Source organism: Erythrolamprus reginae, chromosome 1 (genome assembly GCF_031021105.1).
Source record: "Erythrolamprus reginae isolate rEryReg1 chromosome 1, rEryReg1.hap1, whole genome shotgun sequence".
Taxonomy (NCBI): Eukaryota; Metazoa; Chordata; class Lepidosauria; order Squamata; family Dipsadidae; genus Erythrolamprus; species Erythrolamprus reginae.
This window is the reverse complement of record NC_091950.1, coordinates 386,942,576-386,968,585: the sequence shown is the minus strand read 5'-3', so window position 1 is coordinate 386,968,585 and position 26,010 is coordinate 386,942,576. Positions and strand designations below refer to the sequence as shown.

The 26,010-nt window shown below is 40.9% G+C and overlaps 1 protein-coding gene across 3 annotated transcripts; it reads right to left on the bottom strand.

Moving 5' to 3' along the window:
* Positions 1 to 1,585: 1,585 nt before the first annotated feature.
* On the bottom strand, positions 1,586 to 23,917 carry CTSB (cathepsin B). 3 transcript variants are annotated; one of them, XM_070734828.1, is made up of 10 exons: positions 23,831 to 23,917; positions 14,878 to 15,019; positions 12,535 to 12,620; positions 9,979 to 10,093; positions 9,379 to 9,497; positions 8,171 to 8,256; positions 6,394 to 6,540; positions 5,747 to 5,863; positions 4,515 to 4,643; positions 1,586 to 2,824 (listed from the first exon to the last, which is right to left on the bottom strand). In XM_070734828.1, the coding sequence occupies exons 2-10, from the start codon at positions 15,001 to 15,003 to the stop codon at positions 2,727 to 2,729; spliced, it is 1,023 nt and encodes a 340-aa protein (XP_070590929.1). In that variant the 5' UTR covers positions 15,004 to 15,019; positions 23,831 to 23,917; the 3' UTR covers positions 1,586 to 2,726. The 3 variants fall into 3 exon arrangements, with proteins under 3 accessions (XP_070590929.1, XP_070590927.1, XP_070590928.1); XM_070734826.1 differs by having other exon boundaries at positions 23,682 to 23,913; XM_070734827.1 differs by having other exon boundaries at positions 14,878 to 15,015; positions 23,682 to 23,909.
* Between the last annotated feature and the right edge of the window lie 2,093 nt (positions 23,918 to 26,010).

Here is a 26,010-nt window from a genome sequence, read left to right as displayed (position 1 = left end):
GGATTCATCCCGACCACTAGCAATGAACCAATAGCAGGCCGCCTCTCATCCACACCCAGGAGGGTTCCCACTCGGGCTACCGCACACTTGTCATTGTGTGGCCGTGGCGAGTAGTTGAAGCTGCTACTCCTCCCCATGGTCCCAATTTCTAATCCTGGTCAGGACTGGAGGTAAATGTTACCACTAGATGAAGCCTCAATCTCAGCTGGTTATGTCTATGTATAATATGTACTGTGTTAGAGTGTCATTTTGGTTGGTGGTGTGCCCCAGGATTTTGTAAATGTAAAATATGTGCCGCGGCTCAAAAAAAGGTTGAAAATCACTGGACTAGATGACCTACAAAGTCCCTTCCAACTCTGTTAATCTGTAATCTGCAGGCTGTATGGAACTCAACATTAAAACCTTGTATGTGCATAAAGCCATTATTACTTCTATGGCACAATGTGCATTGGGTCTATTTTCCAAACTGAAGCAGGCAGTTAGTTGTATTGAAGGTGCACTAAAATATAGATTCACAATACAACCCTTTCTGTCCACCAGGGGGAAGAATGAACACACACATTGTAGAAAAGAGAGACTTTACTAGAGATAGGAATTGGAAGTACACTGATGAAATTCTGGACATAAGTATATAAAATATTCTGCATTTAACAATAACTTTGTATTTGAAGCCAGAAACCAATGACATAAAGTCTATAGGTCAGATTCAATTTTAGGCTGGGTTATCCTATGATTTGTTTTAAAGAGTTTGTTGAAACAGACTGGTTACCTACCTATGCAAAGCAAACCATTTTATGGCATGGGTCCTCAAACTTTTTAAAAGGGGCCAATTCATGGCCCCCCACTGTTGGGGGGCTGGACTGACTGGGTGGGTGTGGCTAGGGTGTCATGTGACAGGGTGGGCCTGGCTAGGTCATGTGACAAGTTGGCCATGGCCAATTTAACAATCAATTAAACAATGCATACAAATTAAAACTTTGATCCTGGGGGTGTTTTATTTTGCTTACATGTTGCTCTTTTGGTTAACTTTTTACTGGATGATTTTTTCAGTTGTTTAGGAGTCTAGTGGCCCACTTCAAGAAACTCAGCTTAACCCCAAGGAGCTTGAGAAATCTCTCTTCCTCTGTCTGTCTATCTTCCGGAGATGAGGAAGATGAAAAATGGGGCATTTTCACCTATTTTTGACCTCCTGGGGCATCTTTATGTCCCTTTTTACTTTTCCCAACTCCAGAAGCATTCTGCTTGCCAAAAACAGACAAAAATAGCCTGGGTTTTTGGGCTAAAAAGTGGGCCGCTTTTGCCCATTTTTCACCTCCCCAATCTCCAGAATGTCTTTGCAGGCCAAAATTGTTGGCCTTACCTTTCAGTTCCTGCCTGCAGGGCTTGCAAAGGTGAGTTCTATACTTGGCGGGGCAATGTGGGCGGGGTAGTCTTATAGTCCTGTGCGGACCAGATTAATGGCTTTGGTGTGCGGGCCATCGTTTGAGGACCCTTGATTTTATGGCTTCTCATAACAGCAAATCCAGTTTAATCATGTCTAGGCGAGACCACTGAACTCAATAAGACTAACAATAGCAAACAGAAGTTCCTTTAATTTGAGGTTTATTTAGTGTCGAACCATTCTTATAGCCTCTATGTGCACAATTTTTATGCTTTTTGCTTGTTTCCTCTTCATTTACAATTATAAAAAATGAAATATTTCATGCATATGTGCGGGACCAGTTAGTGCAAATGCCCAAATAGTTTCAGGAATCAAGCTTAAATGACAGGCACACACAAAACCTCTCTCTGTTTATGTATATAAGTGTGTTTCTGCTTCTGCAACTATTTGCATGTGTGTTCCTGCTTCTGCAACTATTTAAAATTCAATTTAATTTTAATTTAACTTGAAATTTCATCATCCTATAATTCCGCCTGGCCAAGTTTATCAAGGAACTGAAGTTTAATGCACAGAGTTACAACAGATTTGGAAGTTTTTGACTATTTGGCCAGTTTCAGAAGGACCCTCCCTCTACTTCTTATCTTTTCACTATTGAGACATATATTGACATTGAGAATTTATGAAGAGAAGAATTAGGACTGCTGCTACCATGAGGACATCCTCTTAAAATTTCTTTGAAATTTAACCCTAGACCTCAGCATCCATATGGGAAATAAGCGACTACTTTGGCCTTTCTATTTCCTATCTCCTGAAGGTGAATGCATGTGTGAAAAAGAAGGAGTGGGTGGGAGAATCCTCTTTACCACTTCGCACAATAATGTTTATTAAGGATTAAACTCAAAACAATCCAACCCTGAGATTCCATGATCCTACACTCTTTATCTGATGAGATGTACCATCAATATCTGTAAAGTAAAGTTAAATACCACTGCAAATAGCAACCTCAACATCTTAAGCAGCAGTTGGTTGTTTCTAATCATGCCATTCTGTTGGTGAAATGTACTTTGATTCCTTTAGAGGTATTTCATTTAAAACAATCAGTTTCATCTCAACTTCCTTACAATTCTGTCTTGCCGATCATAAAAAATTGTTGAGAAAATTAGAAAGCCTCACGCTTAGACGCAAAGAGAGCCTTGCTAGAGACATCTGTATTGTATTTTTTTAAAAAAAATGTTAAAGGCTTTAAAAAAAAATTCTGACGTCTAAAATGTCTTAAAGCAAAGGATTGCCACCATGTCTTCTATCTTTGTAAGTATGATAATGTGCCATTCAGCTGGCAATGTTATCACAGCTGCTTCCAGTACTGGCTTGTGCGAGGGATTCCAGCTACAATCTCAGACTCAATTCCACAGTGATCTTGTCCACGGAGGATTCGGAAGTAACCTAGGAGATATTGAGAGAGAGAAATCTTAACACTAAATAAAAGGAAACAAACCCAGCCCAACCGGCTTGTCCCCAGCCATATTTTGTATGTAGGTATGTATTTGATTTCTATGCCGCCCAACTCCCCTAGAGACTTACAACCAAAAATACAACATCCAATAATACCAAAAACATATAAAACAATTTTAAAACAATTAAAATAAAACAGTAAAACCCATGCATACAATTTATGGCCGGATCTTAATGGATACCATCATCAGATCAACGGCCCCAGTATGTGTATGTGTGTGTGTGTGTGTGTGTGTGTGTATGTATACAGGTATTCTTCCATTTATGGAAATTCATTTAGCAATGATTCAAAATTATAACATCTCCCCCAAAAAGTACTTTACTGTTACTAACTTTACTAACTTAGGATTACACTTGCTCTTCCCCATCCCATTTCTAATCACTCATTTACTTTTCGAAGATTGCCACAGTTCCTGAACAGGCTGACCCACGTGGCAGAAAATTAGTGGCTTCAGAGACAGGAGTGTGAAAGCAGAAGGGTCTGCCAATCCGTGTAGACCTTCTTTCCTTTGTCTCATTGGGCTTGCAGTTGGCGGATTTCATTGGGCAATGAGAAACAAGAGGAACAAAGGAAACAAGCTCCAGGTTGATTGGGGGCCACCTCTATGCTCCAATTCTTGAAGCTACTCATTCAAACCAGCTCCCCAGCAGCAAGTAGAAGGTGCCTGCGCTGCTGGCGAGGGATGTAGAGATCCCAGAAAAGTGGCCATCTTACTCAGATGCTGGGGAAGCTGTCTTCCTTGAAACTTGCATCCTTATAGCTTCGCCAGCATTTGAGTAAAACATGCCTTTTTTTTTGCCACGTGGTTCTGTTGTTCTGGAACTCTAGAGAACTTTGAAAGTTAAGTGAGCAATCGGAAATGGGTGGGAAGAAGCAAGTGAAATCCGGGGAGGGGTGTGTGTCAGCAAAGCAGGCCCAATGCCTGTGGAGACCCAGCAGGGCAGGATGGGTAGAGGGGAAGCAACTACTGTATGGGAACCCCAAGGGATTGTAAGCAGAGCATGAAATGTTTCAGTGGATGGGGGAGGCCTTAGGTGGTCAAAAGCAAGTGGCCTATTCCAGCACTACCCCCAACAATTGTCTTCACCACCTTGAAATACCTCATGTGCACTTAACTGCATTTGATTAACAATGTTAATCGAACATGACTTCATGAATGGTATGTATGTGGGTCGTGTGTTGCCTCGTTATGAGTTTTAATCAGGGTTTTAGAATTATAGTTTTTTTCTTGACTTCTTATTGTTATTTGTAATTTTATATAATTTTATATTGTTGTAAGCTGCCCTGAGTCCCTCGAGATCGGGCAGCATAGAAGCATGTATGTATGTATGTATGTATGTATGTATGTATGTATGTAAGTAAGTATGTATGTATGTATGTATGTATGAATATATGTATTGGGGAAAGCAGGGAGGGATCGTGTTCTTTTAATGTGATCCAATTGACAAATCTTCAAGTTATGAATATAATTGGCGATTACATTCATAACTCGAGAATTACCTGTACTGACGTGCATGACAAAAACATGTCACATGTCAACTGAAAAGGAACCTCCAGATGTTGCTCAACCACAGCTCCTGTAAGATAATTGACTCACTAAAGGAAGACAAGATCACCTACCATTTTCGCCCCAGTCTGTGTTCCAGGAATTAGCTATCAACCAGTAAGGTGTATCATTGTCAACACCCCAGCCAAGAATTCGGATTGCATGGCCACCAACTGCTTCACCAGAGACATGCTGATAGACACCTGCAGGGGAAAAACCTGTTAATTGTATCCCCAAATATAAACACTGTGATTTCCCTGCTAGGATTATTAAGTTAATATTCTGCTTGGAATTTAAACTTGTGAAGAAACCATAGTTTCTGGCAACTTTATTTGAATCCCAACTGTCACATTTTAGACTTAGGCACCAGATGGGGTATAGCTAAAAAAAATGTATTTCAGGTGCAGAACTGGCTGTTTCAAAATGGAACCAAATTAAGCTTGAAAAATTCGGGAATTGTTAAATCTAGTCTGTAATCAAAATAATTTATGATTTCATATTCCTAGCTTTTACGGAGTCATAGTAATATCGTGAACAGGACTCATGCAGCTGCTAAGAAGACAAATGCAACTTGGGGATGTACTGACAAACAGAGTTAGACTCACAGAAACTAACTGTTTACAGATAGTCTTCAATTTATGACCACAATTGAGCAGAAAGTTATGTTGCTAAGTGAAATATTTCTTAAGTGAATTTTGCCCTGTTTAACTTGCCAGAGTTAAATGAATTGCTGCAGTTAGATTAATAATGCAGTTATTAAGTGAATTTAACTTCCTCACTGACTATGTAAGAAGGTCGCAAAAGGAGATCACATTTATTATTTATTATTTGGATTTGTATGTCACCCAACTCCCAAGGGACCTTGGGGTGGCTCACAACCAAAGAATAAAACATACGATATAATATTAAAACCCCTTAAAAACAATGATGATTCCAGGACAATGCAATAGTCAGAAATATGAGTCAATTGCCAAGAGGGCAAATTTTGATCACATGACCAAAGGCTCTAGAGAAGCCTTTGGAGCCTGGGGAGAGCGAAACACAAGCCTACTGGGCCCACCAAAAGTTGGGAAACAGGCTGTTTCTGGCCTTCAGAGGGCCTCCGGGGGGGCCAGGGAAGTTGTTTTCGCCATTCCCAGGCATTGAATTATGGGTGTGGGCACTCACACACTCATGATAATGCATGCATGGTCTTTCGGCACCCGAGGAAAAAAAGGTTTGCCATCACTGACTTAGCTATTCAAGAGTTTAAATTGCTCTTTTAAGAAAAAAGTCTACTTTAAGATGTTACAGAAAAAACACTTACCTGATTTGTACATGAGAAAGTCAGAATAAACTGTAAAGGCTCCCTCCACTGGTCCATTTTTATAAATCTCAGCCATTATTTCTTTCTCATTGCCAGGGACGCTATAGGAAGTCATTCCTGGCCAGGGGAAAGAGGAAGTAATTTTTACACTAGAAAATATTCAAACTGCTTATTTCAAAACTTGATGAGTTTTCACCACATTGTTTTTATTACGATCATCTGTTACTCCTGACTATAACTGAAAAGCAATGCATCTGCTATGTGTTTTAACATACATTCTTTAGTTTCTTTCATGACAAAGATTACAAAAATGTTTCCACAAAATTCAGATCTGATCTAAACATTATTCAATGAATTGGTGAGGAACAGTTTTAAAATAATAATTACTTTATGACAAGACTATAATTTGCCGGATTTAAATGAGTGAATAATGTAAAGTGATCCTGTGTAACCAACAATACTAGCATTTCCTCCTGATCAGATTGTTTGCATTGCTAATTTTTAATTTACATTTCTAATCTTTTACTGCATTTGGAAATCTATTGTATCTAAAACAGGATATTAAATTTTTATCATCTCAGTATTTTGAACTTAAAGCCTGTGCGGTTTCTTATAAACCAGAATGTGCAGTTTAATATATGCATTACCATAATGTTTGTCTTTCTTGTATGAAGGAGAATAACCAGCTTCACATGCTTTAACACATTCAGGGGTGTCACCACCTTCTCCACTGCAGGCGGGTCGAGTGCCATTGACGTGATGCTCACAGGGTGGAATAGAGTAGGGTCTACAGCCTATTGGACATAATACAGAATAAAATGCCATTTGAAAAGACTCTTTTAAGGGCAGTTGGCTCAAGTCCCTACTCTAAGCTCAAATCAAAATAAAGCATGCTAAGCTACAGAATTTCACTTATATTCAAAAATATACTGCTCAAAAAAATAAAGGGAACACTCAAATAACACATCCTAGATCTGAATAAATGAAATATTCTCATTGAATACTTTGTTCTGTACAAAGTTGAATGTGCACAACAGCATGTGAAATTGATTGTCAATCAGTGTTGCTTCCTAAGTGGACAGTTTGATTTCACAGAAGTTTGATTTACTTGGAGTTATATTGTGTTATTTAAGTGTTCCTTTCATTTTTTGAGCAGTGTATTTCATACTGTAGTTCATACTGCCTCTGTGGTATATTATAAACCACTAATTCAGAAAGCAGCTCATCTGATTTACCCTTGAGAACTCCATTTCTATCATCCATTTTATCTTCACAGTAATATTTTGAGACCAAATATATTTCAAGAACCGGTGACGTGTTCAAAGTCACCTGTCAGTATCATGGTTGATTTGGAATTTGAACCAGGCTCTCTGCATTCAGTCCAAAATCTGAACAAAAATGCAGGTAAGTCCTCAAGTTACGAATAACTGAGCCCGGCAACTACAGGTCTAAGTCATGACAGCTGTAAAATGAGTTATCATGTGAGTGACCCAATTTTATAACCAGTTTGTGGTACTCATAAAGGAAATATAACAGTGGTAAAGTTAACATATTATTCATTCTGGGCTGAGTTTACTGGAAACCCAAAGTAAATGCCACGTCCCAGCAAAACTGTCATAAATCACAAGTCATATGACCATGAGATGTTGCAAGCAGCTGTAAATGGGAGCTGACTGCTGAACATCCAAAATATAATGTGTGGGAGGGAAGGCTTCAAAATCTGCTCATTAGCTTTAGATGGATCTGTTGTAACTTTGAAGGTCATAAGTTGAAGCTACCTTCATTTCACAGGCCTTCTCCGGGTCCCGTCGACTAAACAATGTTGTCTGGCGGGACCCAGGGGAGGAGCCTTCTCTGTGGCGGCCCCGACCCTCTGGAACCAACTCCCCCCCCGGATATCAGAGTTGCCCCCACCCTCCTTGCCTTTCGTAAGCTCCTCAAAACCCACCTCTGTCGTCAGGCATGGGGGAATTGAAATTTTCCTTTCCCCCTAGGCTTATAGAATTTATACATGGTATGTTTGTATGTATGATTGGTTCTTTAAATTGGGGTTTTTAAGATTTTTAATATTAGATTTGTTTACATTGTCTTTTTATTGTTATTAGCCGCCCCGAGTCTGCGGAGAGGGGCGGCATACAAATCTGATTAATAAAATAAATAAATAAATAAATAATAAATTCCTATCTCAAGCCCCCATGTGGCCTGCCTACTACTTCCAATTCTTCCATCTGTCATCAAGCTCCCCTTTCTCAATATTCTAGTGAAGATCATTTGAATAAATCCAAGTTGTCTGTAGATAAAAATAATGATGGAATCCAAGCGAGCAGCCTAATTGCAAGGTGAAGTCAAGGGCAATGCACCACTCAAGAGGGACTTTCACCATTCAATGCCGGTCATAGGCATCTTGCTCAGAAGAAAACTCACCAACATGTGAATCGTAAAGACCACCAGACACCAAGCCCTTTTCAGTCCAGTATTTCCACGCTCCAGAAGGATAACCTCCATTACAACTGCAAGAAAATGATGCACAACTATCACAAAAGAACTCCTTGGGGAAAATACATTTAATTTAATTTAATAATTCATTTGACTTATATGCCGCCCAATTCCGTAGGACTCAGGGCGGCTTTTAACTCAATTTTACTGTCCGAAAGATTGAAGAGCCTTTGGAGTGATAATTATCCATGTGATACCCAAAGAAGTACTTAACAGAGATGGGAAAGGTAACTTCAACATTTTTGGGAACACACTGTAATTTTAAAAAATGGCTCTCTTGAGATGACACAGTACACATGGCCCAATCATAAAATACTCATTTACCATGAAGTAAATAGGCTGCTCTCATCTCTAGTTTTCAGTGTAGTCTTCTTGTTAGCTACATAGAAGACAAACTGTGTCGGGATTAGAACCATCTGAAAAAATTAGACATTTCTTTTTAATCTCAGCTGACTCTGTTTCAGCCATTCTGGAGTGGTCTGAGGGCTTTCTAGAAATCAATCTTCCAGAACAAAAAGACTTCTGATCTCAACATACTGTATGAGTGTTCCCATTGAACTTTCCATCCTGAATATGTGAACTATCTAGCAGGAGAAAAATGCTGTTCACAGAAAAGACAAGTGACAAGGTAGGAACATAGTTCCCTCTAAGCTGAGCAGTGAGCAATCGCTCACTTAAAAATCATCATCAACTCAGAGTTTTCCAAACCTGCCCAGAAGCCGAGAGGGAAAGAGTGAGAGGGAAGGAGAGAGAGAGGAAGAGAGGAAGAGAGAGAAACAGATAGAAAAAAGAGAGGAAGGAAAAGAGAAAGAAAAAGAATGGGAGTAAGGAAGAGAGAAAGAAAATCAAAATCTAGTTTGAAACTAGCTCAACTATTTAAGTGGCATTTTGATATTGATAGAGTTGCCCTATTATGAGCTCACTGTTATAGACACACAGTACAGTATTTTATTTTGAAATTCTCTGAGGCAAAACAGGGTGGGTTTTTTGTTTGTTGGTTTGTTTGTTTGTTTGTTTGTTTATTTATTTATTATTTCTGTGCCGCCCAGTCCCGAAGGGACTGCCGCTCAGACACTATACTTTTCCGCCCACCCCCCAAAAAAATTAGAGGGAACACTGGGTAGGAAGTAACTTACCCCATCCCACATTCAAACCCGCAGCAAGAGAGCAGATCTTCAGCAGAAATTTCCACATTCACTTTGCCATTAGTATGGACACAAACCCGATCTGACATGGCTTCAACTGCACCGAAAGCCTACGAAAGGACAATCCAAAAGTTCCATCAGTGGCACTGTTGAGACCTGTAGACTCTCCTAAACCCATGACCAACACCCCCCCCCCAAGCAAAATCCCCCACTACCACTCTACTACATCTTTCTCTCTTTCTCATTAAAAGATCTTATGGATTTCCTATTGGCATATGTACACTGATACTTCATAATGGATAGGTGGTTCCAACACAAGTAGAGTCATAGGATTGAGTAAGAACTCATATATACATTGTGTTAACCTAAGAGATGATTTCTCCAAATTGCAATTTACTGAGTATGCCACAATAACTGAGTTCACACATACACCAAAATGTTCACGCTATGCGTCAATTAGTGCTATTCATGAATTTAGCCAATGTGCATTTTTTCATGTATTGGTAGCTTCTATTAAAGATGGAGAACAGGATATGAACTGAATTCTGGCCTATGGCAAAGGTAGCATAGGTATACCACTTCTCTACTTACCCAGCAGGAACCACAAGAGCCTTGGTCTCTGATTTCACTAATGGTTGGGCAGTTTGACCATTGTTGCCTTGAGTCAAAGCTTTCTGGCAAGACCAAATCACCAGCAAATTCAAACCTTTCAAACAACAGGGAAGAAGTTGAGTGAAAAACAGACAGAACCATGCTCTAATTAAGTAATGTCTTTGTCAGTCAAAGTCCTTGGATTTAATCTCTTATGTCAGAGCTTCAATTTTGCTTCCAGCATGTTGACACAATACTAGAATACATAAGATTCCGAATTCACACTGTATTGTATATAAATGAGATCTATTTAATAACTTCAAAGTTTAGCCCTCATGAATTTACTAATATTTTGGCCAGGAACCACCGTGTTTCCCCGAAAATAAGATGGGCTTATATTTTATTGACCTCCCCCCAAAATGCCCTTGCTCTTATTTTTGGGGATGGCTTATTTTTGGGTGTGTGCAGCAGGCGGGCCGGGCCGCAAGACATGTGTTTTGACACTTATAGCTCCATCGCATTACTCGGCGTTGTGTCCAGGGCAGCCCGTTCTAAAAGAAAAGTCTCCTGAGTTAAATTAAGTTTGACTGAACTCGTGAGACTTTTCTTTTAGAACGGGCTGCCTTGGACACAATGGAGCTACATGTGTCAGTCAAGACGCACATCTTGCGGTGGGGTGGAATTTGGGAGTGGCAAGTCAGATGGGGCAGGGTGGGCCATGAGCCAGTTTACTAAGGAAGGAGGTGGTGGTGGGAGGCAGAGCCGAAGGAGTGACAACAGAGACGCCTTCTTGTGGGCTCAGGAGTAGGTAGAACCCAGATGAGCGCAGGGCTTGGGACGGCTCCGCCTCCCACCACTGCCTCCCTCCCTTCCTGGACTGTCTCGGCTGCACTTGGCTGTCTTTGGCAGCATTTTGAAAAGCACTCCTGCCTGCATAGAACAGGAGGCGAGCATCGATCCCTTCATCACAGGCAGGAGCACTTTTCAAACTGGCGTAGGCAAAGCCCAGATGAGCCGAGCTATTCCTGCGGGGGGTGTGCGCACCTGCCTCTCGCTTGCTCTTGATCTCCCGGTCAAAAGAGAGCCCGCTGGAGAAAGATGACCCCCCTGGCATGTCCCACCCTTTCCCTGGAAAGTATGGGGGGGGCTTATTTTCAGGGTGAGGCTTATTTCACGGCATCTCCCAAAAAGCCCTGTCGGGATTATTATCACAACATGTCTTATTATAAGGGAAACACAGTACAGTGTTCCCTATTTTTTTCCAAAAATATTAATTAAAAAACACTTCACGTTTTCCCCCCCTATACCACGGGTTTTCCCGCCCGATGACATCATATGTCATCGCCAAACTTTCGTCCGCCTTTAATAATTTTTTAAAAAAATAAACTTTAATAAATAAACATGGTGAGTAATAATCTAAATGGTTGCTAAGGGAATGGGAAATTGTAATTTAGGGGTTTAAATTGTTAAGGGAAGGCTTGTGATACTGTTCATAGCCAAAAATAGTGTATTTACTTCCGCATCTCTACTTTGCGGAAATTCAACTTTCGCGGGCGGTCTCGGAATGCATCCCCCGCGAAAACTGAGGGAACACTGTATATCTGTCCAGGTTAATTCATTCCACTAAGAAGCAAGACTATCAACAAATCATCATGAGCCACGGTGGTGCAGTGGTTAGAGTACTGCAGGCTACTTCTGCTGCCTGCCGGCTGCCTGCAATTTGGCAATTCCAATCTCACCAGGCTCAAGGTTGACTCAGCCTTCCATCCTTCTGAGGTGGGTAAAATGAGAACCGAGGTTGTTGGGGCCAATATGCTGACTCCATAAACGGCTTAGGGAGGGCTATAAATGCACTGTGAATTGGTATATAAGTCTAAGTGATATTGCTATTGCTACTATTATAGAATTCATTTTTTGAAAATAATGGCTGTATATAAATGTCAACTACTTTTTTAAAATGTGAGACATCTTATTTGCTGGGTCTTTTATTTTTAAATAATAAAAACATAGGAAAGCTCTCTAATATCAACTCATACTGCTGGATCTATCTAGCTCATTTTTTCCCCTCCTTGTTCAGTTGTATCTGATACCTGAAGACTTCCTGGATAAGTCCCTTCAGTTTTCTTGTCAAAACCTGGTTTGCCATTGCTTCCTTTCTAGCGCTGAGAGTAAATGACACAAGTTCATCCACTAACTTTGTGCCTAAGGCAGGAGTAGAATTCAAGGTCTCCTAGTTTCTGGTGTGATGCTTCAACCACTATACCGAACTGGCCTTCATCTACCTCAATATTTAAATATAAAAGTAGTAACAACAGTTCAGAATTTCAGGTGTGGTCTCTCCTAGTCCCACCAAGCTATTAAACTAAGACTTTGTGCTTGTTGTTGACCTATCATTAAATTAAGCTCTTTCTTTCATGTCCATTAGCAACTTTAATACAAATGTAACCAGGAAACTATTCCCGAGAGCAGAAGGCAAGATAGTCCTTATCTGCAGAGTCCAAAAGTTAAAGAACACATATGTAGCAGGTTTAGAAGAAGAGCACATAAATATCCCACCTCTCTGGCAGTTTGGGGCCGTGCAAGAAGGTGCCACACAATGTCTTCACATAACTCATGTCAGCATTGGCAAAGTTGTGTCCAGCCTATTCAGAAAAGTAAGAATAATAATAAAACATAATATAATCTAAACCATGACGGAAAACCTATGATATGGGTGCCACAGGTGGCATGCGAAGCCATATCTGCTGGCAAGCGAGCCATTGCCCTAACTCAGCTCCAACATGCATGTGTGTGCCGGCTAGCTGATTTTTGGCTCACACAGAACCTCTGGGAGGATGTTTTTTGCTTCCAGAGAGCTTTTGGGAAGAAGGGGGAGGGCATTTTTACCCTCCCTTGGCTCCAGGGAAGACTTTGGAACCTGGGGAGGGAGAAACATGAGCCTACTGGGCCCAACAGAAGTTGGGAAACAGGCTGTTTCCAGCCTCCAGGGGGCGGGGGAAGCTGTTTTCACCCCTCCACAGGCACTGAATTATGGGTGTGGGCACTCGTGTATGCACAACAGCTTTCGGCACCCAAGGAAAAAAAGGTTCGCCATCACTGACCTAGACCAGTGATGGCAAACCTTTTGAACACTCTTGTTAGGACTCCACTGTGGAAAAGCCAAACTTCCGGATTCTAGTACGCATGTGTGCCTGATGATCAACAGGCTGATGTGCATGTACAGGTCAGTTTTCTGCACTGCTGCATGCGCGAAGGGATTGGGCTCTGAAAAAGTGGAACTTCAAGGTTCTGGTGCATATGCACACCCGACAACCAGCTGGCTGACGTGCATACACACACTGATTTTTCTGTGCGTGTGAAGAACAGCTGATCATCCTGCATGCATGCACACCAGAAACCCAGAAGACAAACATATAAGGCCACATGTTATTATTATTATTATTTATTATTATTTATTAGATTTGTATGCCACCCCTCTCCGTAGACATGTGCCGGGCGACATGGCTTTGCGTGCAACTTTGGGCATGTGTGCCATAGGTTCGCCATCATGGATCTAGACTTTTCACTCTACTTTATACTCATTACAAAAACATAACTGTACATGCCATAAAAATGAACTCATGGTTTTTTCTTTATGGCAGGCAGAGATAAAATATATGTCTGATAAATACTGCTTTCAATGAATACTGTCTTTACCTGCATGAAAGACTAAATTTTCTCTCCCTGTTCCTGCTCACAATTTACTTTTAATAAATAACACAAGGCAGTGAACATACTTAATATGCCTTTCTCCTCCTATTTTCCCCATGCCAACCACCTATGAGGAGAGCTGGACTGAGTGATTGGCCCAAAGTCACCTGGCCAGCTTTTATGTCTAAGAAAGATGAGACTAGAACTCAGTTTCCTAGTTTCTAGTTTAATGACTTAGCCGCTAAACCAAACCAGCTCAAAATATTTAATCAAATCATTTTTTAATTAAATATTGCTTTAGATTTTTTTCCCCTTCATTAACTTGACATTTGCCTTAATTTCAGAGTAATCTGTTATTTAATCATTCATTCATTAAATTGCTACAACTGACCATAACCAATGACTCTGGGAAGCTTATAGTTCTAAAACTATAAAAATTAAAAGAAACCCAATTAAATACATACCAAATAAATATACAGCAACTGAGACAATTAACAATAAAGCAAAAAAAAAAGGGGGGGGGGTCCTTAATATATTCAGAGCCTTAAGATCAGGTACATAGCCAAGTTTTTAAAGCAAGTGTTCAATTTTGACAGCTTTAAGACATTTGTACATGGTTGCCCCTGGAATTTTGGGACCTGAAGTCCACAAAGGTAAGACATCCACTTTAAAACTTTATGAAAGGTCAGCAGAGTTAGGGCTCTCCTAATCTCTGAGGGGACAATATTCCATAGAGCAAGAGCTACTGTGAAAAGACCCATCATCTAGTCCTTTGATAGTTGGAACTTTAGAGTAGGGGAGAAATATAGCATTTTCCAGTCAGCTTGCAGTTTAAAAATCTTGCTCAGCATCCTCTAAAAAATAGGCTACTGGCCATAAGAGAAACAGAAGCTTTGAGGCCAAGATATAGTTTCCCAAGATGTTGACCACAAAACAGCAAGCTGCATCAGTACTGTACCAGCTCAACTAGGGTCTTGCTTCTATGACTGTAGGATGGTGAGGGGGTGGGGAGTTAATAAAATCGCCCAGAAAGGAAAATGCCACAACTTATCTATTTCATGCCAGGCCAACAAACTGTTAGTTAAATGGCCTTTGCAAGTGAAATCAGTCCATTAATATTAAATTTGCCACGCTGTTATCTTGAAAGACAAAATGGCTACCAATTCCCATCACCCTGCATAGTTGGACCCTACCCCAAAATTCACTCACCTTCCATGTGGTATTGAGCTTATTAATATAGTTCACTAAGTCCGGAGAGAGAGGAGCGAAGTATGGAACATTACGGGCACTTGTGAGGACCACAAACAGGCCGAGAATTACCACAGAGCACCACATTTTGATAAGATGCTACCTGAAAGAGAGAGGTTAATAATTTACACAGTTGCAATGTTGACAAAATTAGTCCTATAAAGAGATCCAAATTTGGAACATGAGTAATGGTTTTTTCCTGGGCTTCTGCAGTTGCTTTCTATGAGTGGCAGTTGGTTCTGAGAAAACATATCTATCTGACTTGATATATTCCTGGCAAATGCTACATGCACTTCATATCCAACTCTCTGCAAGCACTGAACAAGAACATTGCCAGGTTTTCAGTACAGAATGAACAAATCTATATGGGTTTCACTAACAGTCTATTCCTCAAATACACAAAAGGGTGTGAGAGTGTGCAATTCCAAAGTTCATAACAAAAGATCTCCCAGCCCATTTTCAACTGCCAGAAGGTCCAAAGTTTTAAATATGCATCCTAAAAGCTGAGTTGTGGAGGGCCTGTCCTCTCTTCCCTTGGTTCAGATTCCGTATAGAAATTTAGACTGCCACAGCAAACTTAGAAAAACACTGCTGAATACATCCTAATGGGAAAAACGTAGCCAAGATGGAATTGCAATTTTAAAAAATGTCCAATCAGCGAAGCAGTGGAAGTGATGTGCCGGTGCCTGGAGGCTGTTGGGGCCTGGATGGGTGTCAACAGACTCAAACTCAACCCGGATAAGACGGAGTGGCTGTGGGTTTTGCCTCCCAAGGACAATTCCATCTGTCCTTCCATTACCCTGGGGGGGGGAGGGAAGTATTGACTCCCTCAGAGAGGGTCCGCAACTTGGGCGTCCTCCTTGATCCACAGCTCACATTAGAGAAACATCTTTCAGCTGTGGCAAGGGGGGCGTTTGTCCAGGTTCGCCTGGTGCACCAGTTGCGGCCCTATCTGGATCAGGGGTCACTGCTCACAGTCACTCATGCCCTCATCACCTCGAGGCTCGACTACTGTAATGCTCTCTACACAGGGCTACCTTTGAAGAATGTTCGGAAACTTCAGATCGTGCAGAATGCAGCTGCGAGAGCAATTACGGGCTTCCCTAAGTATGCCCATGTTACTCGAACACTCCGCAGTCTGCATTGGTTGCCGATCAGTTTCCGGTCACAATTCAAAGTGTTGGCTATGACCTATAAAGCCCTTCATGCCATCGGGCCAGAATATCTCCGGGAATGCCTTCTGCCGCACAAATCCCAGCGACCGGTTAGGTCCCACAGAGTTGGCCTTCTCCAGGTCCCGTCGACTAAACAATGTTGTCTGGCGGGACCCAGGGGAAGAGCCTTCTCTGTGGTGGCTCCGACCCTCTGGAACCAGCTCCCCCCAGAGATTAGGATTGCCCCCACCCTCCTTGCCTTTCGGAAACTCCTTAAAACCCACCTCTGCCGTCAGGCATGGGGGAATTGAAACATCTCCCCCTTGGAGACCTCACCTACAAAAAGATATTGACAAAATTGAACGGGTCCAAAGACGGGCTACAAGAATGGTGGAAGGTCTTAAGCATAAAACGTATCAGGAAAGACTTAATGAACTCAATCTGTATAGTCTGGAGGACAGAAGGAAAAGGGGGGACATGATCGAAACATTTAAATATATTAAAGGGTTAAATAAGGTTCAGGAGGGAAGTGTTTTTAATAGGAAAGTGAACACAAGAACAAGGGGACACAATCTGAAGTTAGTTGGGGGAAAGATCAAAAGCAACATGAGAAAATATTATTTTACTGAAAGAATAGTAGATCCTTGGAACAAACTTCCAGCAGACGTGGTAGATAAATCCACAGTAACTGAATTTAAACATGCCTGGGATAAACATATATCCATCCTAAGATAAAATACAGAAAATAGTATAAGGGCAGACAGACTAGATGGACCATGAGGTCTTTTTCTGCCGTCAGACTTCTATGTTTCTATTGCCCATGTACTTTCTGTGTATGATTCGATTGTGTGCTTGTTTTTTATATATTGGGGCTCTTTTGGATTTTTTAACTTAAAACTGTAATTTAGATTGCGAAATATTAGATTTGTTACTATGTTTTGTTTACCATTGTTGTGAGCCGCCCCGAGTCTACAGAGAGGGGCGGCATATAAATCCAATAAATCTAATCTAATCTAATCTAAAAAATTAATTAATTAATTTAATATGTTGACCATCTTACCACTGTATAAGCTAAACCTTTGCACAATCAGGAAATAAAGAATAATTAGACATAAAAGAAAATATTGCTACATTCACTCTTGATCACTCAACAGGGAGAGAAACCTGTTCCTTTCCAGCGCAAAAGTACAGAATTTGAAACAGAACTGTACCACACATAGCAGCAATTTGATGCCCCTTTCACCCCCTCCACCAGGAAGTCATTGAGATTGGTTTTTATTCCAGGAAGGTGGAACATTCACACCATGGCAGTTCACCAAGAATTTACTGAATGTTGCATCTTATTCAAACTGTGAAACCAAAGTTGACATTTTGAGGCCTACATGTTCCACAAACTTGGTCAGTGTACTTTGCAAAACTGATGATTCATGGTTTTACATCTCACGAAAGTACAGACATTGGTAATCATAAAGGTTATTTAGGCTATGTCTTTCCATACTGCATGACCTATCATGTCTAAACATTACATGACACAGGTCATCCTCAACGTACGATCACAGTTGAGCCTAAAACCTTTTGCTAAGTGAGACATTTGTTAAGTGAATTTTGCTCCGTTTTACAACCTTATGTGCCACAGTTGTTAAGCGAATCACTGCAGTTATTAGATCAGTAACACGGTTGTTAACTGAATGATGCTTCCCCAGTGACTTTGTTTATTTTATTTTTATTTGTTTGTTTTGTCAAGTACGTATTGGTGGTATACAAATATATAATAATATTCATATACATGATACTAGTAAAAAATAAACAACAACATTAGGACAGGGGACAAAAGGCATGCTGCTGCATTTATGCACGCCCCTTATTGACTTCATAGGAATTGAGAGAGGTGGACAGTCTAAGGGTAAAGTTTTTGGGGTTAGGTTATGATACTACAGAGTCTGGTAGTGAGTTCCATGCATTAACTACTCAGTTACTAAAGTCGTATTTACTGCAGTCTAGTTTAAAGCGGTTTACTTTAAGTTTGTATCTGTTGTGTGCTCGTGGGTTGTTGTGGTTGAAGCTGAAGTAGTCACTGACAGGAAGGATGTTGTAGCAGATGATTTTATGGGCTATGCTTAGATCGTGTGTTTGCTTGTCAGAAGGGTCACAAAGGGGATCACATGATCTCCAGGGCCCTGCAACCATCATAAATATGAGCCAGTCGCCAAGTTCTGAATTTTGATCATGTGACCATGGGGATCCTGTGATGGTTAGAAGTGTGAAAAATGGCCATAAGCAACTTTTTTTCAATGCTGTTGTACCTTTGAATGGTCACTAAATGAACTGTTGGATGTCGAGAGCATTATAAGCATCAGAGCTTTGTAAGTATTGCTATATCAGTCTTCACTTGTACAACATGTGGTCCATCTTTTAGTTCTCTCTGAAGTAGGAAATCTGTTTCAAGTGGTACAGCAGAAAACAGATCCTCAAGCTACCTTAAACAACTGTATTCTTTCCAAAACAAAGGCTTACTCCTGGGAGAAAAATGTTCCTAACATTTGCCTTTTATTTCTCTTGTAGCATTTCAAATAACTACACCAGCCCTTTGATCCCAAAACTGGTCATGACACTCTACCAAATTCCTGAATTTCGGTCAGCTGATACAAAAAACAAACAATCCCAAACCCTCCGAAAATAAAATCTTGCCAACAGTTAAGTAAACAAGTCAGGGGTCACAAACTGGAAAATGTTAGAATGCTGCTACAATGCTTCCTTCCTTCACTTCTTTCTTTTGCAGGTGAAATGCCCATTTCTACCTGATTGCTGATGCTTGAACTCTTTAAAGATAGAGCCAACTGTTCATAACATAATGAAGTGTGTGCTGAGTGGAGCAAGATGTAAAACCAGATGCTATTATAAGCCATTTAACTTGTTAAAACCAACAGCAGGAAATGGGCCTCCCAATTCTGGAAACTATTACACAATTACAGAAGTTCTACTGTTGTACTTATTCTACCTCAAAATGGTGGGGGGGGGATGCCACTTGTTTCTTGCCAATGGTAATCAGACATGATTCCATATACCAGGTATGACATACAGTATTCCCTCAATTTTCGCGGGTTCGAACTTCGCGGAAAGTCTATACCACGGTTTTTCAAAAATATTAATTAAAAAAAATACTTTGCAGGTTTTTTCCCCTATACCATGGTTTTTCCCACCCGATGACGTCATATGTCATCACCAAACTTTCGTCTGCCTTTAATAAATATTTTTTTTAATAAACTTTAATAAATAAACATGGTGAGTAATAATCTGAATGGTTGCTAAGGGAATGGAAAATTGCAATTTAGGGGTTTAATGTGTTAAGGGAAGGCTTGTGATACTGTTCATAGCCAAAATAATGTATTTACTTCCGCATCTCTACTTCGCGGAAATTCAACTTTTGCAGGCGGTCTCGGAACACATCCCCCGCGAAAATTGAGGGAACACTGTATAACATATTCCTCCCTGTTGTATGTTTACTTACTGAACAATCTCTACATCAAAGTCAAGCTCTAATGTTCTCTAGAATTTATTTTATTTTATTATTTATTTATTTATTATTTAGATTTGTATGCCGCCCCTCTCCGCAGACTCGGATAATTTGTAATTCCTACAAATTAGAAGTAGCCAAATTAATAGCCCCTGGGACATGGATTTAGCAAAAGAAGAGAAAAGAGTAAATTAACCGTTGAAACTCTTTGTACCAATTCCTGAGGTTTCCCCATACAGCAATAGCAATAGCACTTAGACTTACCGTGTTTCCCCGAAAGTAAGACAGTGTCTTACTTTCTTTTTATCCCCAAAAGCCCCACTATGTCTTACTTTCGGGGTATGTCTTATATTGTTAAAGGGGCACTGACAGCTAAAAAAACTGTGTAAAATGTGTTTTTTTAGTGTATATGCATTTTACCTTCTGTGATGGGCAGGGGGGGGAGGTTTCTTTGGAGTAGGGACGTGCCCGAGTAAATTTGCAGAGGCGGCAGTGACAAGTGCAGGGGACGGCGCGGCGACGTATGGAGAGGGGGACGGTGCGGACGTGGGCAGGAGGCGGCGCGCAGCTAGATGAGAGGGAGGCGGCAATACCCCCGTGTTTCCCCGAAAGTAAGACATATGTTTTACTTATATTAGCCGACCCCCCTGAAACCCCCGATACGTCTTACAATCGGGGGTGTCTTACTATCGGGGAAACAGGGTATATTCTACTTCACAGTGCTTTTACAGCCCTCTCTAAGTGGTTTACAGAGTCAGCATATTGCCCCTACCAATCTGGGTCCCCATTCTACCCACCTCAGAAAGATGGAATGCTGGATCAACCTTGGGTCTGCCCTGGAGAGATCTGAACTGCCAAATTGCAGGCAGCAGGCAGGCAGCAGAAGTAGCTTGCAGTACTGCACTCTAACCACTGCACCACCGCGGCTCATATTGCATGTTCAGTTCTGTATTCTAAGATTACTACTCCTTCTGCAGACCACAAGAAGCCAACATTCAGAGTATCACAACATGATGGGTTTTTATAACCCCTCCCCCAAAAAAATATTGAACTTGATTAGCAATCTAAAACTTCCTACATTAATAAACTCTGGCCTACAGCACATTTCTGAAGCACATTCCTTAGAAATGTATAAGTTTAGCCAGAATTCAACTCTTTACAGCCCAAATAAAGGACATTCCAATTAGCTTCCCCTACATTTTACTGTACCTAAAACCACCTAACTCAATTTCTCTTTATTTCCCCATTCAGTAGGGTATCCATAGCCCTATTCTATCTTCCACAAAGCTAAAAAATATAGAAGTCATCATTCATTTTAAAGCAATAACATGTTTGCATAAATTAATAGGAAACTCATCTCTGCCGTCAGGCATGGGGGAACTGACACATCTCCCCCGGGCCTATACAATTTATACATGGAATGTTTGTGTGTGTGTTTGCTTTTAATAATGGGGTTTTTAGTGTTTTTTAAATTATTAGATTTGTTCTTACATTGTTCTTGTTATTGTTGTGAGCCGCCCCGAGTCTACGGAGAGGGGCGGCATACAAATCTAATAAATAAAATAAATAAATAAATAAACTACTTCAACAAGGAACACTCCTGTCTTGTTGTTGAGCCTCCATTTCAGGGAAATTGTATTAGAATTTGCTTACATGGCAAAGCACCAATTCCATTTCTAATTCAAGTCCCAGTAGAAAAGCAGATTCATGCTAAGGACTTTTCCTTTTGGTAGTTGCACCTAACCAAGACACAAATATGCCTGAACATCTAATCCTCAACTCACACTAGTTGAAGGTTTAAGTTGCTCCAGGGTTGAAGTAATATTACCCACTGTTCCCCTCATAGTGTTTACACATAATACAAACAGACACATTTCCCTGCTTTGTCAACAGCAGTCAAGGGATTGCTAGAATGAAAGGCAGAATCAATCCAACTACCAATTACAGTATATAGGGTAGGAAAGTCCAACTCTTGTAAACCAGACTCACTCTTTGTGCCAAATCTGACTCAGAAATAAACTGAACAATAGCTGATCAGTACACACCCTTTGGCTGCTCTATGGCTAGATCTCCCTCCCCTACCTGAATTGGTCAGCTGATGTATGGTTTCCCACTGGCTGATGGCACTTGATGGGAGGGAAGGAGAGGGAAGCAAAGCCATGGTGTCCATCCAGATTTTTTAAATCTGTTCTGCACACATAGTAAATAAGGATGGTCTCATTTGGCCCCAACTCAGAACAAGCAGTATAGTAAAGAAGCAAATTCTTGCCCCAATATAATTTTCTGCCAGTTTGAGGATGCACGAAAGCTTTACCAGAAAGGAGGTCGATTCTTTCTGAAAATACCATGAAGAATTGATACAATCTCCCCCTCTCCTTTTTGTACTTCTGACCCCAAAAAGATCCTTTTGGATAAATGAGGCATCTTACATCTTTCAATTACTGTAATTCAATTTAAGATAATTTACCAGCATATAAATATCACTGAGGATTTCCTTACAGATGATCTAGTCTGGTTTTGATTTCAATTTTTAAGTCCAACATAGCAATCGGATGAGTAGCTCTTTCTGTTATAAGCCACCCTGAGTGTCCAGAGAAAGGCAGCCTAAAAATCTAAATAATAAACAAACAAACCAGCAAACAAACAAATTCGTTCCTCATCCATTACAGGACCAACACACACCAATCACTGTGCTGATTTGGGACTACGGGAATGATATTCAGATCAACCCATAGTCCCTTGGGAGTTGGGCGACATACAAATCGGAATAAAAAAATAAATGGGGTAGAAATAATCTGAATAGGGTAGAAAGGAAGCTACTTCATAAACCCACAGCCAAGGCGTATGGAGTGGAATCTGGGGTAAAATTGAGTCTTGAGAGAGGGGCAGCTTACAAATCTGAATAAATAAATAAATAAATATGGTAGAAAAATATGGAGGACAGAATGAAAAGGGGGGACATGATCGAAACATTTAAATATGTTAAAGGGTTAAATAAGATTCAGGAGGGAAGTGTTTTTAATAGGAAAGTGAACACAAGAACAAGGGGACACAATCTGAAGTTAGTTGGGGGAAAGATCAAAAGCAACATGAGAAAATATTATTTTACTGAAAGAGTAGATCCTTGGAACAAACTTCCAGCAGACGTGGTTGGTAAATAAATCCACAGTAACTGAATTTAAACATGCCTGGGATAAACATATATCCATCCTAAGATAAAATACAGAAAATAGTATAAGGGCAGACTAGATGGATCATGAGGTCTTTTTCTGCCGTCAGTCTTCTGTTTCTAAATAATCTGAATAGAGTAGAAAGGAAGCTACTTCAAAGCTGACACCTATTTACATAAACCCACAGCCAAGGCCTATGGAGTGGAATCTGCGGTAAAATTGAGTCTTTGGAGAGGGGCGGCATACAAATCTAATAAATAAATAAATAAATAAAATTGGTGGGCGACTATGCAACACTCTCCCCTCTACATGCGCGCGCGCGCACGCACACACACACACACACACACACACTCAAAAACAGGCTCTTTCAAAGATTCCTAGCTTTTGCAAAACCCACAACAGATCTCCTCTGCAGTTCAACCAAACGGGCACTGCTCTCTTCTTCGTCACAGCTAGCCCAGGAGCAGGAAATCTTTTCGTAATTACTGCATGTTCCTCTTAAAGAGAAATCAAAGAACTTCCTTTGCCGAGCAAATTAGCCAGAAAATAGCTCTATTTACGCAGACAAGCTATTCATTTTCAGCCGCGAGTGTCGTGCAAACCAACCCTTCATCTTTAGCGGAGTAGACGGTGAGAATAATAACAAATATTTAAAAAAAAAAAAAAAGATCAAGGGGAACACGAAATGCAAAGCCGGCCCCTCCCTTTGGCCACCTTTTAAAAATCAGCACCGACAACCACTGGCTCTGGATGACAATGGGGTTCCACTATAACCCCACCCCACCCTCAATTTATCTAGGCACCAGATGGGGGGTTGCCACAGAATCGGCTGCGCCCCCTCTCTCCTCCTTTCCTGTAAACCCGAGTTTAACTAAGTTTAATCTTAGATTACGGTTTCCCGGAAAATAGGAAAAAAACCTTCCTTACCCGAAGCAGCACTGGCGGAGTCACTAAAGGCCTCAGCAGCTCGCCCGCCGGTTCTGCCCGCCTTATCTACGGTCCCAGCCGCCACCCCACCCCCGAAAGCCGCGTCTCCCCAGCCCTGCCCTCAGCTGCTCCTCCCCGCGCTGACTCACCCCACGTGCCCGCTCCGCCAGCCGCAGCCACAACCGCGGCGCCTGATCGTGGCCCACGTGATTCCCTCCCACTCCCCCCAATCACCTGATCCGTTTCCCACTTCACCCCCCTCATGTCGTTCTTTAACCCGGCAAATCTGTTTTTGGGGATTTTCACCGGAGGTGGAGTGGAGTTGTGTGTGTGTGTGTGTGAATTTAATCTGAACAACCGTGCTGCTTTCCACCTTGCCTGGTTGAAACCAATGCAGATTTGTTTGTTTGTTTTGTCAAGTACGTATTGGTGGTATACAAAGATATAATAATAATAATAATAATAATAATAATAATAATAATAATAATAATAATAATAATAATAATAATAATAATAATAATAATAATAATAATAATAATAATAATTTAGATTTGTATGCCGGCCCTAGTAAAAAAGAATCATTAAAACAGGCATGTTGGTGCACTTATGCACACCCCTTACTGACCTCTCTTAGGAATCGGATGAGGTCAACAGTGGATAGTCTATGGCAGTGTTTCCTAATCTTGGCAACTTAAATATATCAACTTCAACTCCTAGAATTCCCCAGCTAGGGAATGCTGGCTGGGGAATTCTGGGAATTGAAGTCCAGACCTCTTCAAGTTGCCAAGATTGGGAAACAATGGTCTAAGGATAAAGTCTTGGGGGTTAGGTGATGATACTACAGAGTCTGGTAGTGAGTTCCATGCATCAACTACTCGGTTACTGAAGTCGTATTTCCTGCAGTCGAGTTTAGAGCAGTTTACTTTAAGTTTGTATCTGTTGTGTGTTGTTGTGGTTGAAGCTGAAGTAGTTGTGGACAGGAAGGATGTAGCAGATGATTGTGTGGGCTATGCTTAGATCGTGTTTAAGGCGTTGTAGTTCTAAGCTTTCTAAACCTAGGATTGTAAGTCAAGTTGCGTAGAGATCAGTCCCTGTTGCTCGGATGTTTGTGGCAACGACAAATATGTACGACCACCAGAGGTGCTGTCTAATTTCTGCCAAATGTTGCTGGGTTGTCAAAAGTCGCAGCCCACAGACACTCGGCATTGTATGCATCTGAACAAATGTTTTTCAAATACCTCTTAATGAAAAGAAAGCAACAAAATCCCCACATATGTGACACAGCCCCATCTATTCCATCCTAGTGCTCTAATCCCTGCAACACTGCTCCTATAAATATTACGATGTTACATTTGTGCAAAAAAAAAAAAACCCAACCCCAACATGGAATTTTTGTTTTGTTAAGCTTTGTACTATTATATTTCCCCAGGTCACAATTCAAAGTATTGGCAATGACCTATAAAGCCCTACATGGCATCGGACCAGAATACCTTCGGAACCGTCTTCTGCTGCACGAATCCCGGCGACCTATTAGGTCCCACAGAGTTGGCCTTCTCCAGGTCCCGTTGACTAAACAATGTCGTCTGGCGGGCCCCAGGGGAAGAGCCTTCTCTGTGGCGGCCCTGGCCCTCTGGAATTAACTCCCCCCGGAGATTAGAACTGCCCCCACACTCCTTGCCTTTCGTAAGCTACTGAAGACCCACCTATGTCGTCAGGCATGGGGGAACTGAGATACCCCTGGGCTTATATTGTTTATGCATGGTATGATTGTGTTGCATGGTTTTAATAATGGGTGTTTAGATGTTTTTAAAATATATTGGATTTGTTACATTGTTACTATTGTTGTGAGCTGCTCCGAGTCTCTGGAGAGGGGTGCTATACAAATCTAATAAATTATTATATAAAATTATTAATAATTTGATTCCTGAATTGACCTTCTTTTGTCAAAGTGCAATTCTAAGCAGATCAGTTTAGGCATAATATCAGTTAAATTTAACATGCAGTATAATACATAACGGAGAAAATTGTAGCTCAGGGGTGGATTCCAATTCCTGCTGCTATGCTTCTGAGTGCATGCACGCTCCAGCGTGGTTTTGCTTCTGCGCATGAGAAGGATGCAAACTCTCATGCTAGATTTCAGTCATATTTTTGCTTCTGCACATACAGGTTTGGAATAACTTTGCCTTCTTGTGGGAAACAGCTTTGCAAGCAAGCAAACAAAACATAATTTGTTTTATGTCAGGAGTTCACAAGCAACCTACCAGCTATTCCTTATGAAATCATGCCAATATATTAAACTTGGATTTTGATATTGTGCGAAGCCTTGATG